The sequence below is a fragment of the Artemia franciscana genome, chromosome 9, assembly GCF_032884065.1.
Source record: "Artemia franciscana chromosome 9, ASM3288406v1, whole genome shotgun sequence".
Taxonomy (NCBI): domain Eukaryota; kingdom Metazoa; phylum Arthropoda; class Branchiopoda; order Anostraca; family Artemiidae; genus Artemia; species Artemia franciscana.
The window spans coordinates 14196254-14215360 of NC_088871.1; the positions used below are offsets into that span (position 1 = coordinate 14196254).

General features: G+C 35.1%; 1 protein-coding gene across 3 annotated transcripts in view; it reads right to left on the bottom strand.

Annotated features, from left to right (window-relative positions):
• Positions 1 to 1288: 1288 nt before the first annotated feature.
• The window catches only part of LOC136031038 (checkpoint protein HUS1-like), a 28533-nt gene continuing 10714 nt past the window's right edge, over positions 1289 to 19107 (bottom strand). For all 3 annotated transcript variants that reach the window (XM_065710230.1, XM_065710231.1, XM_065710232.1), the window contains exons 3-7: positions 15871 to 16208; positions 14151 to 14258; positions 9463 to 9637; positions 6360 to 6476; positions 1289 to 1453 (exon numbers count right to left, since the gene is read on the bottom strand). In XM_065710230.1, the coding sequence (XP_065566302.1) occupies positions 1362 to 1453; positions 6360 to 6476; positions 9463 to 9637; positions 14151 to 14258; positions 15871 to 16208 (830 nt within the window). In that variant the 3' untranslated portion in view covers positions 1289 to 1361. The remainder of the gene's footprint in view (positions 1454 to 6359; positions 6477 to 9462; positions 9638 to 14150; positions 14259 to 15870; positions 16209 to 19107) is intronic.

Genomic DNA, 19107 nt, shown 5'->3' on the forward strand with positions numbered 1-19107 from the left:
AGAATTTGAAGAGCGTTTCAAGTTTGTTGTTGACTTATCTGCACTTCTCAAATATATAGTCGAAAATGCAGTAACAAAGCAGCAGTGTGACCCGACTTTCTTCACAGACTTCATCAACCAGTGTAAGTCGGATAGTCTACAAGTGAATAAACAGATGTCACAAGTTTTACAACTTAACCCACTCAAGCGAGATATGACTATCCCAGATGCTCTGTTGCCAATTGCTTCCTCTGCAACAATCCTAGGCGTAACATTCACAAGTGACTACTCGTTTAAGCTGCAAGTAGACAATATTGTGCACAAAGGTTACTACTTAATCCAGAGTTTAACAAGTATGCGCAGGTTAGACTTTTCTGATCGTCATCTCCTGCTGGCGTATGCAACCTACATCAGACTTTTCCTCGAGTATTGCTGTCCCGTTTGGGGTCCCCAAACTCAGCCTACATGGCAGAGGAACTAGAACCTATTCAAAAACGCGCTACTAGGATAATACATGGACCCAGTTTCAGCAGCTACGAAAGTGCCCTTGAGCTCTTGAATTTGCCCACCTTATTCGATCGAAGACATTAGCTGATAATGAAATTCAGGAAATCACTATTAACAAACGAGAAGCACCGATCCATGCTTCCACCATCCGTATCAATCAGCAGACATTCTAGGCATTACAACAAACGAGAACCAGTCAAGTGCCGTAAGAACAGATTCTTAAACTCTTGTGTATCATATTTCGTAAGTGCATTTAACAAGTGAATTGAAAGTTGCATCATATTTCGTAAGTATATCTAACTAGTGACCACTTTGTGATTGTAAAAGTAGCGCAATTTAGTGTGCATTTTTGAGTGCTACGATAGCTATTTCTTTAAACGAATATGAATAAGGAGAAGTTTAATGGGAAACTGATCATGGTTTTGATGACACTAATCCTGCAAAAGAAAAAACTGACTTCGAAAAAGTTATGCTTGAAGATCTGAAAACGATCGAAGTCAAATGGGATAAGTTCTCTCACAACTGAATACCATGATAGAGATGCTCAGTACTACTGGTTTTGCGATGCTTTGGGCATAAGAAAGCCTTACATTTATGACTGAGGCCGATTACCTATGAATAATACAGTCCTATCGAAAAGAAAGCTTACATGGTTCGTCAATGAAGGTTATGCTGATGGGTGGGACGATCCAAGAATGCTTACTGTTCGGGGAGTGCTTCAAAGAAAAATGACGGTAGAAGGACTTGGACAATTTATTATTGCTCAAGGAGACAGAAGCTCTCTATTTTTTGAATGCCGAGCTAAGAGAACGAACTTTTTTATTTTATCAAAATGAATAGAAAAATCAGAAATAGAGGATAATTACAGAATTTTATTAGGCGTAGAGTCCAGGTTGAAAGAACTGGAAGGATATTGGAAAGCCTTCTTCTTGAACATTTAAATGTAATAAACCTCCATCGTTGATGCCTTAAAAATAAATGATTGTTTAGCAATAAAGACATCATCTTAACTAACCTAAAAAACGGATAAAACTTTGAATCAAAGTAGGGTTTTCTAGTCTTTTTTGGCCACGCCCAGTAAAGGATTTATTAAAACCTTACCACAAAAACGTAGGACAAGTAGTTGTCAAAAGCCGATCGACAAGCTTTAAATACAAAGGGTTAAAGTTATTCTTAAAAAAAAAAACTTATGCACAAAATAGCTTTTCATTAATCAACGGATTAGATAGATACAAGTGTTAACTTCAAATATGGAAGAGGAACGCACAAGTGAAGAAAAATATTTTTGAAGAACCAATTATATACACTTCGAATTTGTAGTCAGTATTTTACAAAATTTCAAATTGAATAGAAATATTACTGAAAAACAGTAGACAAAATTAGCATAATATATTTCACAAACGTAACGACTCAGCAATTAAGAGCTAAAAACGTACAAAATAAGAACGTAAGAACGTCAGACGTTAAAAGGTTACACGTTCAAAATTTAATGGAAGGTCTTATACAAGCCGAATCACAGTTTCTTGTCCTAGCAATCGATTAAATACTCTGCAATTAAAAATTGAATTGTAACTGAATTTGCAATTGAAATATTTGTACTTTCTTTACAGGAAATTATATATTGACAGAGAAAGAAAATCTCAGCAGTGCGTCAATTCAATGGAAAGGTGAAATATTCTTTTCTACAAAAAGATTTTAAAATATTAAAGCAAAACAGGTAATCACTTTCTATTCAACTGCAGTCGACTCCCAATAACTCGATAAATCCTCGATACCTCGAATTCTTTTCAATAGTCAAAGAAAAAACTACACATAACTCAAAATAATTTTTCGGTTATGTTTTATTCGGTAAGTCGAAGTGACCCGAAAATCACCCATATAACTCGAAATTCAGTAGAAAGGTCTTTATTCAATTTTTACTTTACCTTCACGAGCCAAAGTTTACCTCTGTGTCTCGAAGATTTCAAATGGACCTCTGTTGGTCAAAATTCCGGTATGCAGGAGGCGACATATCAACTTTGATATGAATTCATTTTGTTTGACATATTTTTGTATCAAATTCTGTTAATTTTCATGTGTCTAATTCCTAGCAAACCAAATATAGTATTGACATTTGAAAAAATTAAGTCTTGTTATGCCAAGTCTATAACACACTAATAAATATATTCTTAACTTTATAGTGGTTGTTGGGAGTATATTTAGCGATTTTGTCCTTTTGTAACTCGAACTTTCAATTGGCTTACCTCTATGACTAGAACTACGCATAAGTCAAACTGTACATTCGAAGAAAAATCGTGGTCCCGTGAATTTCTTGTTAGGGAGAGTCGACTGTACTAGACGTGGATAATTTTCAGATTTAGCAATATGATTTTCGTTTCAGAAAAAAAGGTGGGGGGGGGACTTTTTGGCCAGATACTCCAGCTTCCGAAATTGGAGTCCTCACAGACTTGGAGTGTTTAGATTTCGTTATTTTCTTTCTTGGACCAAATAGAATGTCAAGTCAGCAAACAAATATTAAAGAAATGAAGAGTTTTTCCACACTCCTGACGAAATACGTCGCCCCAGGAAAACTAAAAAAATCTCCACATGATTGGCAGCACACAATATTTCTCAAATCGGAAAACACTGCGAACATGTTTTGGATGATTTTTCCAATTTAACTATTAATTCATCTGATCCTTTTTGCAACGAGACAATTTCATAGATATGCTATTAAAAATAAGCCAAAATATAAAACACTAGTAAAAAATAGATTGGTTTATTCAAAATAAGAATAACTTGAGAATTTCCTGTTTATTTAAACATTATTTATTTAATGGACAAACCCTAATCTAAGTACTATGTTTTTCTCGAGCAAATAAATAGAAATTACAATAATTATTAAAATAAAACCAATTATTGAACCATAATTACAAGAAAGGCGAAGAAAGCTGAAAAACCAACTTTTTATTAGCCGAAATCAAGCCCACAATTAAATCCGTACGTCAAAAAGTTGACATAATGTTAAAAATGTAATATCACTAGGGTATTAACCAATGCTGTTAAACATATCATATAATTATAGAAGATTATGAGAAGGAAAGGAGTAGTAATGTGACGTTTATTTAAGATTTTTATTACTATTCTGCTGCCGAAAGTAAATATATATAAATTATAAATATATAATAGCATAAAGTATAAATAATAAATATATAATAAAGTATAAGCTCATAAGCAAATAAAATGATAAGTTTATAATATGCTCAGCCAATATACTCAGTAGTACAAAGCTCAGCCAATATACCAAAACTCCAAGCCAATTTTGCAAGAATACAAGTCAGTCATGTCTTGCAATAGCCAGACTTGAAACGCGGTTCTCAGAATTTTCAAGACAGATTTTATCCTGTTTATATAATAGACAATTGAAAGAAATAGGAAAAAATTGGAACTTCAGAATTTCCCTAATTTTCTGTTTCAGATAGTTGTTTAAAACCCCTTTTCTCTGGCCGGAAACATGAAGCTACCAATAAATAAAAGCCAACTTCAGCAAGCGGGTAAAATTTCCAGTTATTTTTCTTTGTATTTAAAAATACCTATCGAAAAAAATGTCTAAGTAGGAGATAGCTTTTGTTAAGAATGATTTTTGTAATGAATTTCAAGAGAAATTCTGTCTAAGGAACATGACATCGCGATCTGACACAACAGCATAATTTGGTCGTTTTCAATTGTATTTTTTTTTAACTTTTTAAAGAATGATTTTTGTAATGAATTTCAAGAGAAATTCGGTCTGAGTCAAATTAAATAAAAAAAAAAAAAAATTTTAACGGAAGGTAAGGAGCGACATTAAAACTTAAAACGAACAGAAATTACTTCGTATGTGAAAGGGGTTGCTTCCTCATCAGCGCCCCACTCTTTACGTTAAAGTTTGACTCTTTCTCTTAACACTACTTTCTAAAACAGTAAAAAACTTTAGCGTAAACAGCGGGGCGTTGATGAGGAAGCAACCCCTTTAACATACGAGGTAATTTCTGTTCGTTTTAAGTTTTAATGTCGCTCCTTACTTTCCGTTAAAAAACAGTTATTTTTTATTTAATTTCTGAACGTTTTTGAATCAATGCATGTTTTGATTTTGGCTCTCCACAGATGAATAATTAAAACGAAATTTGCATATTTTTTTTTTGGCTAAATGGCTTCCTCATAGTTTTGATTGAATGATTTTGAGAAAAAAGGAGTGGGGGAGGAGGCCTAGTTGCCTACCGGTTTTTGGCTACTTAGAAAGGCAACAAGAACTTTTAATTTGTTACGAATGTTTTTATTAGTAAAAAATATACGTAACTTATAAATTAGCTTACGTAAAGAACTTCTGTATTCTCATGTTTCAATTACGTATATGGGGGGTTCACCCCCTCGTCAGTACCTCGCTCTTTACACTAAAGCTTAAATTTTGTCCCCATTTCTTAAGAAAGGCCCATGAATCACAAAAGCCGTAGAATAAATAGTTGAAATTACTAAAAATAATTTAGCATAAAGAGCGAGGTATTAGGAGGAGGTTTTAAGTTTTAATTCTGCTCCTTACTTCCAGTTGAAAAAACTTTTTCATATTTTTTTTTATTGTTTTTTTAAATAATGCTAGAAAATCCTACGTTCCCTTCATGGAAATTTTCTTCTCCCATGATAAATTCCTCCAAAGAAAGCTCCCCGAGCATATCCCCCTCTTCTCACCCCCACCAACCAAAAAATCCCCCTGAAAACGTCTGTACACTTCCAAATAGCCATTACTATATGTAAGCACTGGTCAAAGGTTGTAACTTGTAGCCCCTCCCACGGGGACTGTGGGGGAGTAAGTCGTCCCCAAAGACATAGTTATAAGGTTTTTCGACTACGCTGAATAAAATGGCTATCTCATAATTTTGATCCGGCGACTTTGGGAAAATAATTAGCGTGGGAGGGGGCCTAGGTGCCCTCCAATTGTTTTGGTCACTTAAAAAGGGCACTAGAACTTTTCATTTCCGTTAGAATGAGCCCTCTTGCGAGATCCTAGGACTACTGGGTCGATACGATCACCCCTGAAAAAAAACAACAAAAAAATAAACAAACAAACAAACAAATAAACACGCATCCGTGATCTGCCTTCTGGCAAAAAATGAAAAATTCCACATTTTTGTAGATAGGAACTTGAAACTTCTACAATAGCGTTCTCTGATACGCTCAATCTGATGGTGTGATTTTCGTTAAGATTCTATGACTTTTAGGGGTTGTTTCCCATATTTTCTAAAATGAGGCAAATTTTCTCAAGCTCCTAACTTTTGATGGGTAAGACTAAACTTGATGAAACTTATATATTTAAAATCAGCATTAAAATTTGATTCTTTTGATGTAACTATTGGTATCAAAACTCCGATTTTTTAGAGTTTTGGTTACTATTGAGCCGGGTCGCTCCTTACTGCAGTTCGTTACCACGAACTGCTTGATAACATCACGATTTCACACAGCAGCATCATTTGGGCGTTTTCAATTGTATTTTTGTATTTTTTTTTAATCGTATTTTTCTAAACTTATTTCGATTTTTTTTTCAATCTGAAATGGAGAAGGTTCAAACACATGCTCAAAAAAGATTCCCGCTGTGTTTAAATCCCCGATAGAATTTGCTATTGTTTTAAAAAGCCAATATAAATTGAAATACCTCAGAAGAAAATAAAAATTAGAAGAAGAAGATGGTAATAGAAATAGAGGAAGATACAAATTGAAATAAGACAAAAAACTTCAGAGACCATTGCTTTCTCAGAAATTTTTTTTCATAATTTTACATGCCAACATCGCTAGGGCTTAAAATTCATAACTAGACTTCCTTGAATTATATTTCACACTGAAATGGAAAAGGTTTAAACACTTACTTAAGCAAACTTTTCCCGCTGTGACAACATCCCCGCTAAGAAAATGAGCAAACTTCTTTAAATCCACTCGAGTACTAAACTTCTTAACGGCATCCTGGTCAGTATCTGATCGAGTGCCTGAAACGAATTGGTTCATATAACGAGGATGATACTACTTATACAAAATACACAATCCAACATTGAATATTTGAAAAAAAACTGCGATATTATACAAGAGTGGGATTATACATATTCTTCTCCTTCTCCAAACTTTAGAGCACCATGAGATTCTTCAGGTTCACTTTTGGCGTCTCACTGTTTCAGCTGATACATAACGACTGCAATGCATTTATAATTTACAAAACATTTTCCTCTCTCTTTTTATTGGAAGAGCCATTGAGGTTTTTGACTCAGAATCTGAAGTTTTTCACTTGATCGATCTTCTCATCACCCGACATCACCTCTTTACCTTCACTTATTCCTGGTATTAGCGACAGAGTATTCTCTGGTATTCTTCTATCCTGGTATTCTTGACAATAATTTTCAAACCTATCCTTGCGCCCTGAACTCAGCCAAAACCTCTAAAAATTAACGCAACTTTCTGAAACTTTCATCTAGGATGCTTAAATCATCAACTTAGTCTAAGTCTAGGGGAGTTTTACTGCCACATTTAATTCTGTGTTCTCCCACTGCCTTTGCTGTGCTCCTTAGGACGAAGTCCATCGAAAGAATCCATTTAAATGGGGATAGAGCACAACCCCTTCAACTCCATATTTAATACGAAACCAGCTAATAACCTCACTTCCTTCCTTAACCACAGCAATGCTATTCCCGTACATAATACTAAGCACTTTATCGCATTTATCTGGTATACCATGCAATGATAATGACCTTGGTTAAATCTCTTCTATCAACTGAATCAAACACTTGCTCATAATCTATAAGACCAAAGACTGAAGGCATTTGATGGCACAGGCACTTCTCAATTATTAATCTAAGAGTGAACATTCGGTAGAAACATCCTTTACCTTTTCTAAGACCACACCGTTCTTCTCTTAGATCTTTATCTACAATATTCCTAGGTATAACAAGTGTAATGCTACTATCTAATTTGCTTACTAGAGAAAAAAAGGCTAATGCCTTTAGAATTACCAAACCCTGTGATATCACATTTCTTATGGAGGGATGTAAGAGTTTACCTAAGCTCGCCAGGTACTTCCCCTTTTTCAAAAATCATGTTGATAATCTTCAGTAAATTATCTGTGGGGAGTATAATCTAGGTACATAGTTGACATATACATGATCTGTAGTTCCTGGGAGGCTATGGCAACACCTTTTAACCCTGATAAATTATCTGTAGTAACTTAAATATCGATATGGAAAAATTTTGGAAAGCTAGTGTGTGAAGCCCACCTCCAAGAACTAAATACTTTCTATCGATTGGTCCAATCCACTTTTGTCTACAGTATTTGATTAGGATATGTCCGGTAATAAATCAGTTCCGGTAATTAATATGAGGATATGGACTTTTTTTTTAAGAAAACTACTGTGTAAAACACTCCCCCTATCGATTGATCCAATTCTTTTTCTTAAATGATATTTGGTTTTCAGGATCTTTATAAAAAGTTTATTTTGTTGTTTATCATCCACAGTTCATGAAATGTTGAGGCCTTGGCAACACCTTTTAATCTCGATAGAAGAACTATAGTGATTCAAAAGGTGATATGGGACGTTTCTGGAAAACTATTGTTTGAAGTCCATCCTCTAAAACTAAATCGATTTTATCGATTGGTCAAACCCATTTTATTTTATATTATTTGGTTACAGATTGTGGATGGTTGAGGATAATGATGCAAATAGGCAGGGTCCAAGGTAGAAACATTGTGCTTTATTAAGAGATTTAACGCACAGTTCGGTAAAAAATAGGGATAGATAGTATCCTAGCCTAGGTAAGTTCGGTGTAGGAGTAGAAAGAGTTTAGTTTCATATTTAAATTCAAAAAAATATTTGAATAATATCCAGTTTTACTTTCAATTTGCATTAGCTTTTCTGATTCTAACATCTATATCTATCCAGGCAGTTTTGCCAGGTTTCATATTAGTTTCATATTTGGCTGCCCCTTTTTGTCCCTTACAATACTTAAATACTTTTCAATATTTAAGAGAAAAATAAATTATCTCAAAACAATTGGTATTAAACAAATCAAAGCTAGGAGTAATAGAGGAAAGGAAAACAAGTTAAAAAAAAGAAAAAAGATGGAGAAGCAAGTGAAAAAGTCAACGAGATCGAAAAACAGGAGAAAACACAAACTAAAAAAAGCAACCAGCTTAATACAAACAAAAATACAAAAACATAAAGGCAGACAGAGAACATAGCGATCAAGCTTCAAGTCACTAAAGTTGACCTTATAGAGGGATTAGAAATAGTAGCTTAAGAAGGAACAGCTACAAAAAAGAACAAAACTGGAAAGGCTTGAAGAAATACATAAAAATTACTGAAAAGCCACTGAGATTGATCTTAGAGAGACTAGAAATAGCAACTAAGCAAGGAACATGATATAGCTATTGATAGTTAAGGGGGGTCTGGAGTCCTATCAATGCATATATATATATATACAGTCCAGATTTTGTTAATATGGAGAGTTGAGTTCACAGCTATTATGTTTGAGTCCATAACTCTCTAAAAAAACGCTGTAAAAAAGGTGACAGGAAACTATTCTTGACTTATTTTAGCATATTTCATAATGAATTGAAAATTCTAGTAGTCAACTAATTGACTTATAACATCTTTTTTTTTTCATATGGTGATATGTGAGTACGTATGCAGACGGCTGTTTCCAGACGGAACCTCAAAAAAAAATTCCAGACTATTTCAATTTCCCAATTAGCTGTTTAATCCGCCGATTTTCACAAGTTTTGACCAATTCCCCCACCCCTCCAGAAAATATATGTTTACGAGCGTGCCTGGGGTTGAATACATATTTATATAGAAATTAACCTCGAGAAAAAGGATTTAAGCATAGGCTGATAGCTTAAGCTTTAATCATTAAGGACTTGAGCAGGAAAATTTAGGTAAGATTTTCGCATAGCTCTTCTTTTGTGTTTTAGTATTAGATCAAACTCACTCCATTTCTTTACAGACAATCCGGTAAGTCGTGAAGTGACTGTAACCATCGAAGATTCACACTTGAATTCAACATCTCCATTTCGATTGACAATAACTTCCACCACCGGATCTAGGTTCTTCAAGCGATCGATAATATTCTTAACAGTTCTAATGCTCGGAAGAACAACTGTAGCCTAAAAATAACATAGTTAGCTAATAATAATAATTGATATTAATTATCCTAGATAGCTCCTAAGTCTCCCATCATTTGACGGAACATGCATGGACAAAGTATGCAATATGGTTGCAGCGGGATGACACATCCCTCTAATTGCAGAAACCATTTAATTAAGGAGTCGGATTAATTTCGGATATTTCTTTTTTTAAAGAACATGAATTGTGTTTTTTTCTGTGTTTTTTTTTTCTTTTTGGTTACTCTAGCTTGTTATTGGACCGAAAGCAAAAGCGCTACTTCATGGATACAATTAATATTTTTGAGCAGTTCTTCAGTACTATATGCGTTCTGCAAACCAACCGATGCCCGAATAACCCATTATTTTGTAACGAAGATACGAAAAATGGCATTTTTTAAAACTGACAAAAAGGGAGACATTTAATTTTATTTTCGAATGAAACTGCCAAAAGAATTATTTTCAGAACTGGGGGAGGGGGGTATTTTCCAGCCAAAATATACAAAAGGTATTTTTCTAAATCTAAAGTGGGGGAGGAGGGGGCAATTTTTTTATGAAAATATTAAAAAGGATATTTCTCAATGTGGTCTTCATTTGTACACTCTGCCCCTCCCCCAGGGTGGTCTGGCCATAAATGTGAACAATTCTACAAAATGCGAATTTTCCAGTTATTTAGTTTTAGAAATATCGCTTGTCAAAGTTTTCAGGCTGGTCGTGGCTGGTCGTGGCTATTAGTGGCGTTGTTTATTCACAGAAACGTAGATCCTGAACTCAGGTATAATCCTTAGGTATTTTCTTTCGCCAAATATTCGTAACCATTTGAATTTGTTACTTTTTCCCATATTAAAATTTACAAAGAACCAGAGGATTCATAACAGTCAACATGATTCTGGATTCCGGTGTATAAAAAAAAAGAAAAAAAAGGCCAGAACACCGCATGCTCATATCCAGAATAATTCCCGTAAAATAGAAGTACTACAATTAATATTACTGTAATTTTGTTAACACTTTTATAACTACTGATTACTATTTTGTTGATAATAAGAAAAATAAATCGACTATTAAAAAACCTATCCATAAATAATGCTCGAAACCGTAAGCTTTGACATTTTTCTTAATACCCCCCCCCCCTCAAGTTAGACCCAGTTGCCCTTATGGATATATATGATTTATCTCAATCTGTCATAGCTACAGTATCTATTATGAGCTGCCTACCCGTAGCAGTACAACGTATGTACACATTAATATAAAATGAGACGGAGGTAATAGACTTGAGAGCGCTTGAGCCGGATTTCAACTCTTATGACAGAAGAGCATCACCAAGTATGGAAAACCGTGTTGTGACCAAGCCCTTTGTTGAACCTATAGCCCTTTGTTGAACCCTTTGTTATAAATCACTAAATGTTGTTAAATCTTAAAATAGCAGCCCTTTGTTGAACCTATAGCCCGGAATACTTCAAATGGGAAAATATTCGTTCCCCTCCTATTTCTGACTACCGTTGACTACCGTAGCTATGACAGATTGAGATAAATCATATATATCCATAAGGGCAACTGGGTCTAACTTGAGGGGGGGGGGGGGGGGTATTAAGAAAAATGTCAAAGCTTACGGTTTCGAGCATTATTTATGGATAGGTTTTTTAATAGTCGATTTATTTTTCTTATTATCAACAAAATAGTAATCAGTAGTTATAAAAGTGTTAACAAAATTACAGTAATATTAATTGTAGTTCTTCTATTTTAGTAAAATTATTCAAGTAATAGACTTGAGAGCGCTTGAGCCGGATTTCAACTCTTATGACAGAAGATCATCACCAAGTATGGAAAACCGTGTAGTGACCAAGATGGGCCAAAGACTGCACAAAGCCTCCATTCATACTGGAGATACCAGGGGCTTCTTGCTGTCCAGTTCTAAGCTTGTGAAGCACTTCGAGTAGACTTAAGAAAATGCGTTGGCCCCCTTCTTGCACTGGTTTGCTTCATTACTTTTCTGAGGCCATAAATAATTTTGATGATTTAAATAATATAAACATTACAGCTTGGAATATCACAACGTTAAAAAACAACTATCGTAGTGACTGACGAATTCAAACGTTTTGAACTGACCTTATTAGAAGTTTCATAAGCCCACGTCCCAGGGGTAGAAAAGAACGAAATTATGTGATGTAGAATCTAATCAATCAGGCATAGAGGATGGGATGCACAGAAAGGATAGGGTTTATGATGAATAAGGAAGCTGTTAAGCATTGTTTAGGTTGAGAAGATAATAATATTAGAATTTTACATATAATTTTACGCGTAAGAAGTAAAAAACATCAAATATAATGGTATCTGTTCCTATTGAATCGACTGATAGTAGTGACTTAAATGAATTTTACTTACAGCTGCAGAAATAAACAGAGAGAATCTCAGGTCGACATGTGGTATTTTTATAAGGGCATTTTAATGTTTTGGTTGGTAGAAATAAGGACAGATGGTATCCTAACCTAGGTGAATTTGGTATAAGAAAAGAAAATATTGACACTTACTGACTACTTAAATTTTGGAGGCATAATAATGTAGCTCTAACCAAAACGCTATTTGGTCATAGTGTGGCTTTAAGTCAACATTGAACGCACATGATAATAAGAATATCAACCTTATTGATTACGTTAGTGCAAACAACGTAAGTGAAGAAAGGCAGGATGAATACAAAATATCAGACTAAATAGGAGTACTGTTATTGATGTTAAAAGTAAAGACCCCATCTCAAGAGTGTCTAAGTTTAATGGAAAGCTTAAATTAGGAAGGTTAGCTAACTTCCAGAAAGTTATGGCGTCGGTACACTCCGGAATGAGAATTTGAGACAACAATTTCCAGGAACAGTTGAATATTAAACTAAAGAGTCAGTAATTGGGTAGTGTAGATTGACAGAATTTTAGAAAAATAGTCTGTGAAGTACCGGATGGTGTTTTTGGAAAGAAAGTTAGAAACACAGTCTGCGAACCAAAATTAGAATATTGAAAGCTGCAGTGATGATAGGAGTCAAGCACGGTTCTGAAGCTGGGCGCTTCAATAGACGGAGGAGGATTTATTAAATATTTCTCGAGGGACTGTCTGCTGATTGTTTTGGGAGCCAGTCCAACTAATCGTATTTCAAACAGTAAGCTGTACGAAAAATATGATTCCATCCAGCTGTCTATGGGTATGACAAGAGAAAGGTGAGATGGCTAGATCCCGTTCTGCGGATGAAAGATGGCATATTGCCAAATATTGTCCCTTAAAGTCAACCATCTAGGGCTAAACAAAAAGCAGTACATAGCCAAAATGTGAGGGAGGAAGCCGTAAGAAAGAATTTAAGAGAAATTGGAACTTCTTGTTAGAGTGTAAGAAAAAGGCTTAAAATAGATTGTGATGGAAAAGGAGCGTGGTTTGCTGTGTTGACCTTAGGCAGCTTAGTTCTGAAGAGGTTAGTAGTAGCAATAGTAGTAGCGTCATAAAAAGGTACATATTTTGCTATCTTTGACGATAACAAGGTCGCAGCGATTTCGCTGTTTCTTCTACGAAAGACTTCATGTACAAGAGTATTATCTTAAACCTGTCATAAAAATGGCATATATTTTGCTACATTTGGTGATCCCAAGGTTGCAGCAATACCGCTTTAATTTCTCCAAAAGATTTTGTGCAGAAGGCTATTCTTTAAATTATGTCAGTGTTACAAGTTCAGACTAAAAAACAAAAGATGCTGCCTTTTTGCCCAAGTTATTTTAGCTGAATCAGTAAAGTAGCTATACCCATATTATCTAAACAGCTTAATTACGCTTTTGAGCAATTATTTAAAATAAGGAATATCCAAAGTCTCTAAGAATGAGAGGATTGAAAAGTAATACAGCATCATCAACGCATAAGTCAGAAATATTGATAAAAAGAATCTGGTTTGATTAGATTTTTTTTTTAACATTGACATGATATGTATTACAAAAATTCGCACTACCGTGTCCAAAAACTAATTATCATCCTTCAGAAATCTATGCATCACTTTTAGTTATGCTATTTTTTAATGACGTAAAGGATGTGATGAAAGTAAAGAAAACAGAAATCCATGAAAAAGGGTTTACTGGAAGTACAGAAATATAAGAAGATGAAAGTAAAGGATATGATAAAAGTATAGAAAAGAGATGCAAGAACTTTTACAGATAACAAAGACACATAAATTAGATTTTTTTTTAACATTGACATAATATGTATTACAAAAATTCGCACTACCGTGTCCAAAAACTAATTATCATCCTTCAGAAATCTATGCATCACTTTTAGTTATGCTATTTTTTAATGACGTAAAGGATGTGATGAAAGTAAAGAAAACAGAAATCCAAGAAAAAGGGTTTACTGGAAGTACAGAAATATAAGAAGATGAAAGTAAAGGATATGATAAAAGTATAGAAAAGAGATGCAAGAATTTTTACAGATAACAAAGACACATAAAGTGATGAAAATAAAGGAAAGTGAAATGTAAAAAAAAAAAATTTTACTGTACATCAAATTCTTCACGTTGAGGATCTTTGTAATCCGACCACAATCGTCTAGGGATAACAGTAACAGGGATGTCATGAACTACATGGCGGCTATAAGATGACGCAGATGGCTGAAAAAAATATAAGACATCAATCATTAATTGAATGTACTTTAGAAAAACATCGACTTCCAGAAATCAATTTTGGAATTTCACGATATATTGAGACTTAAAATTCAGCTGCAAGAAAAAGAAACAAATAAAAGATGCGAAATATCCTTAAATTTTAAGAAACAGAGCAAATCTAAAATGATTCTTAAGACAAAGCAACACAATCACTGGAAATCACTAACTAACCACCAAACGAATTCACTGAATTTTAAGAATCAGGGGGATTAATAACGCAGAGGCACTGTTGCAAACTGCACTCTAGTTTTTAGGAAACATTAAAAGAAACATGTTTCTTTATAGAAACAGAATCGCTAAGACAAACTAAAAGTAGCTTTTGAAAAGGAAGGTGATTCTTAAGTGATCAGTGAAAAAAATAACTGATACAATAGTTTTCCAAAAAATAAGAACAGATTTCAAATATCTTAGAAAACAAGATCCAAAAGAAATAACTGTAGGACATTTTAAGGGTACACCCCACCTTAAAGGATCACACTATATTCTCTATTATAAACTTATTTAGTTTGTGTGACTGAAATGTTTACAATAGATTGGGCGGTCTTGCCATAACTTGTAGATCAAGAATAAAAATTCCAATAAATGACGAAAGCATAAAAGCCAATGTCTACTTACCGAAAATTTTAGAATAATAATTTAAGTTCTCGCGCTTTATGCCAGAAAAAGAAATATCCAGTCTTAATGAAACTTACATCACTAGAGGATGGATGTGAATTTAGTTTTTTTTTTATATATATTAAATGGAACAGAAAGGCTTAGAAAAGGACAGACTTAAAAAAATTTTAGAACACCTACTAGAAAAACACTAAAAATGAGCCCAATGGAATTATCATTTGAGCAATTTGACCCGTTTGGGAATTCACTGTGGTGCTCCTTGCCTTAGCCGACAACCTCACCAACAGAAAGGACGCAAAATTTCACTGTCTTTTCGGTAAAATTTCAGAGTCAAACAACAAATTCTCAGCAGGTATTGATAATTGCTACTCTTCTGGGAGAATTGGATCCTTCGTCTGTGTGGCGGTCTGCCGAAGCTGAAACACACAAAATGATTTTAAGGTACCGTATTACCTTGAGGATGGCCATAAAAGTGTATTATTTGCCAAAAAAAATGTCAAACAGACCTTGTGAAGGGATCATCACTGGAATTAATGACTACGTCACAAATTTAAATGTAACAATGAAAAAGTGCCGAAATTTTCGGAATAAACCACTTTTAAATTTCCGAATACAAGGTGTCACAAAATAACGATCAGGCATCAGGGATCCAAAGAAAAACACAAAACAAAAGAAATACTATTAACACAAATCTAAATAAAAACGAATGATAAAAGCATATTTTAAGGATGGCCACGAAAGTGCTATAATTGGCAGAACAAGCATCAAATAGTTTTAGTGATGTTCGAAGATCAATACTAGAATCAATGAGTAAAATATATCTTTTAAGTATAACTAGAAAAAAGGATAAAAACTTTTGGAGAAAATGCCTTTAAAATTTTAAATACTAATTTGAGACAGCTTGAGTTTGAAAGGTTAATCAGTTTCTAGAAAGAAATCTTACCAGCTCCACTTCAAAGGTAAGACATGGAAAATATTTCTTCGTCAGTTTCATCTTGAAGGCTTTTGCAGACAAGGAACTCTTTACCGAAAATAGGGTCTTAGTAACATCAGATGGATTGAACTCTAAGAGAATAAGATTTTCCGCTGGACACAATCCTTCCATGAGAAATTCAGCGAAAAAATTAGCTGATGGTATGAAACACCAAGCTAAGCCTGATCCAATTCCTGTGGTGCCAAGTCTTCCAGTTCCCTGATCAATATTCATGAGAATTGTTAGTGAATTGTCTGATATCTTTATAGTACATGACTGTCCCAATTTCCCAAGTGTTCCAAGAATGCCTAAGAATACATACATATATAGCATAGTTAAATCAACACTAATACTATACATACTTGAGAAAGAAGGGTTAGAAACTCTCCCCCAGACTAATTACCTTCAGGAGTAATTGTCAAGGATTGACTTTATTACCAAACTTTTTGAAAAAAAATCAAATATCAGAGTGCCTCTTGTCACACTTCTTGAGAGTTTGTCAGCTCTCCATACTCAATCAAAAAACAAAATAATTGAAAACCCTTCCAGGGGAAAAGTTGTTGCGTGTGTCTATGATAGCAATTGAAGCCTTAAAAAACATTGTACAAACAACATACAGGAATTAAGTTTTTTGGGACAGTCAGCAAAGGTTTTCTATAAGGCAGGAGGAGCTAAAGTACCCCAAATCAATAATTTTAGTCTACATTCACTTACATTTTCTTGAGCTCTTCTTACCGAGGGGAAATGTCCTATGTAGCATTTTTACGATTGATAAAGTAAACAAACGGTTTTCAAAAAAATTTACATTTGGGTCTATGACAGGTTCAAGAAATACAGAAACAGATTAATAAATTTGACTCGGAAGGTAAATGCAGTTGATGCAAAGCAGAATCCAAAGACGTTCTGGCACCATGTCTCAGCAGTTAATCCCTCCAGACCTGACAACCCAGACCTCATGAAACAGGATGATTCAGAGGCCTTAGAGGCTAAAGGAAAAGCGGATTTGCTCAACTCGAGCTTTGGTACAAATTTCTCAGCTCAGCCCATAGCTACCCCTTCACCCACTTTACCAGAGCAGCTGATCCGAAAACCAATGTACATGACAACTATAAGTATAGAAAAAGACTTGAAAAGGCTTAAAAGACTTGATGCTTAAAAAAACTGCTGGGCCAGATAACCTACAACTCACGCTATTAAAAGATACAGCTGAAAAAATTGCTAAGCCAATAGCCGTGATGTTTGAGATGCCACTCACTTCCAATGTGCTCCCAAGTGACTGGAAGCAGGCCAACATCAAGCCCATCTTCTAGAAAGGATGAAAGGACCAAGCCAGTAATTATCAACCAATAAGATTTACTTCAATAGCATGCAAGGTTCTTGAGAGTATCATAAATGACGCACTGGTCTCTCACCTTTAAAGAAATCAGTCACTTTAAAAATTTAGAATGGTTTTCGTAAAGGTCACTCAATCAACACAAGCCTTGTTGAAACATATAACTTTGTAACCAGACTCTTATATGGTGGCCTTTCGATGGATGTCATATTGGTCCATCAAGCTAAAGCCTTTGATAAAGTACATCACCGACTTCTTCTCCTGAAACTGAAAGCATACAGGGTACATGATGATATAGTTGCCTGGATTGGAGCATTTCTTACTCATAGAACTCAGAGGGTAGTAGTTTATGACGCCATCGGTAAACCTGTTTATTCATACGAAATTCCTGTCATTAGTGGAAGTTCCGCAGTGCAAAATCATGGGGCCCATATTGTTCAGCATGTGTATTGACGACTATACAGATCACCTGAAAAAAACATTAACACTATATGCTGACGATTGTAAGCTCCTAGGACAGGCCCAAATTAGCCCCGATCAGTCAACGATGCAATAAGATATAGATGAACTACCTAGACGGTCATCTCAGTGGGGTCTGTTGTTCAACACGTCAGATACAAAGTCCTGCAGCTTGGACACAGCAACCTTAGACGACCGTACCATATCAGAGATAACCTACTTGATACTGTAAGTGAGGAGAATGACCTAGGGGTTACTGTTGATGACGAATTCAAGTCCCCCAGCCACACACGAGCCAACACGAGAAGGTTTACCACCAGGAAGCCGTGTGTAAAATAGACGTTGAAGGACTTGAGAGTATCCAAAGACGAGCAATGAACGTTAAAGAACTCGAAAGCATCCAAAGACGAGCAAACAAACCCATACCAGCTTTAAAAGACAAGCCGTATGACGAGCACCTCGTGTCCCTCAAACTCCCCCCTCTAGTCTATCAAAGGAAGAGAGAAGACCCAATCGCTACTCGCAAACTAACCAGAAAATATCTCCAGGAAAATATCTCCAGTCTTCTCCCCATCCCTCACAAGTGCGACAAGAGGTCACACAAAGAAGCTACAAGTCCCTCATTGCCATCTGCGTGAAGCGTGGGAGCTTCTTCTCTGTACGCACCGTTTCTCACTGGGACAGCCTCTCCAAACCCACCATCCAGTCCCAAACCATAGATGCGTTCAAGAAAGGAGTTGATCAGGACTGGGGCAATGCAGAGTGCAGGCTAAAGTGGGACACCAAACCACAGTCATGTCACACCAGCAGCGAAATGTTCTACAGGAGGCTCGCAACCACCTTATCTCGTTGTACATGCGATTTACGGTAATTTAAGGTAAACATGTATAATGAACTGACTTTAAAACATCAAAGAAACGTTTGCTACCAATTTATCTAATTTGATTTAAGACTAACAAAAGTCTGCGTTACTTCTCTTTTTAAAAGACAGCTGCTAGAATTGATTTCTAACTAGATGAAGTGTAGTAACAGCCCGCGTATCCTCTGATTCAAAACACAAAGACTGGCATACATGCCTATAGCTTATAGGTTTGCAAGGCAGTGTTTTTTGTTTTTTTTTGTTTCTTTTAATCAGTAGAGATACGGGCTGTTAATACTTCATATGGTTAGAAATAAATTTAAACATGCATAATAAATTGATTTCAAACCGTTTAAAAACAGTTGATTACCAATTTATTCAATCTGATTGAGGACCAACAAAACCTGTGTTGCATCTCTATGCCAAGGGCGGTTGCTCAATCTTGTTTGTGGTGTCCTTTTATATGTATATATGCCAGTACTGGGCTATTCAACTCCGAGGAGGAGGGCTGTTACAACTTCACAGCTTCATATGGTTAAAAAGTAATTCAAACATG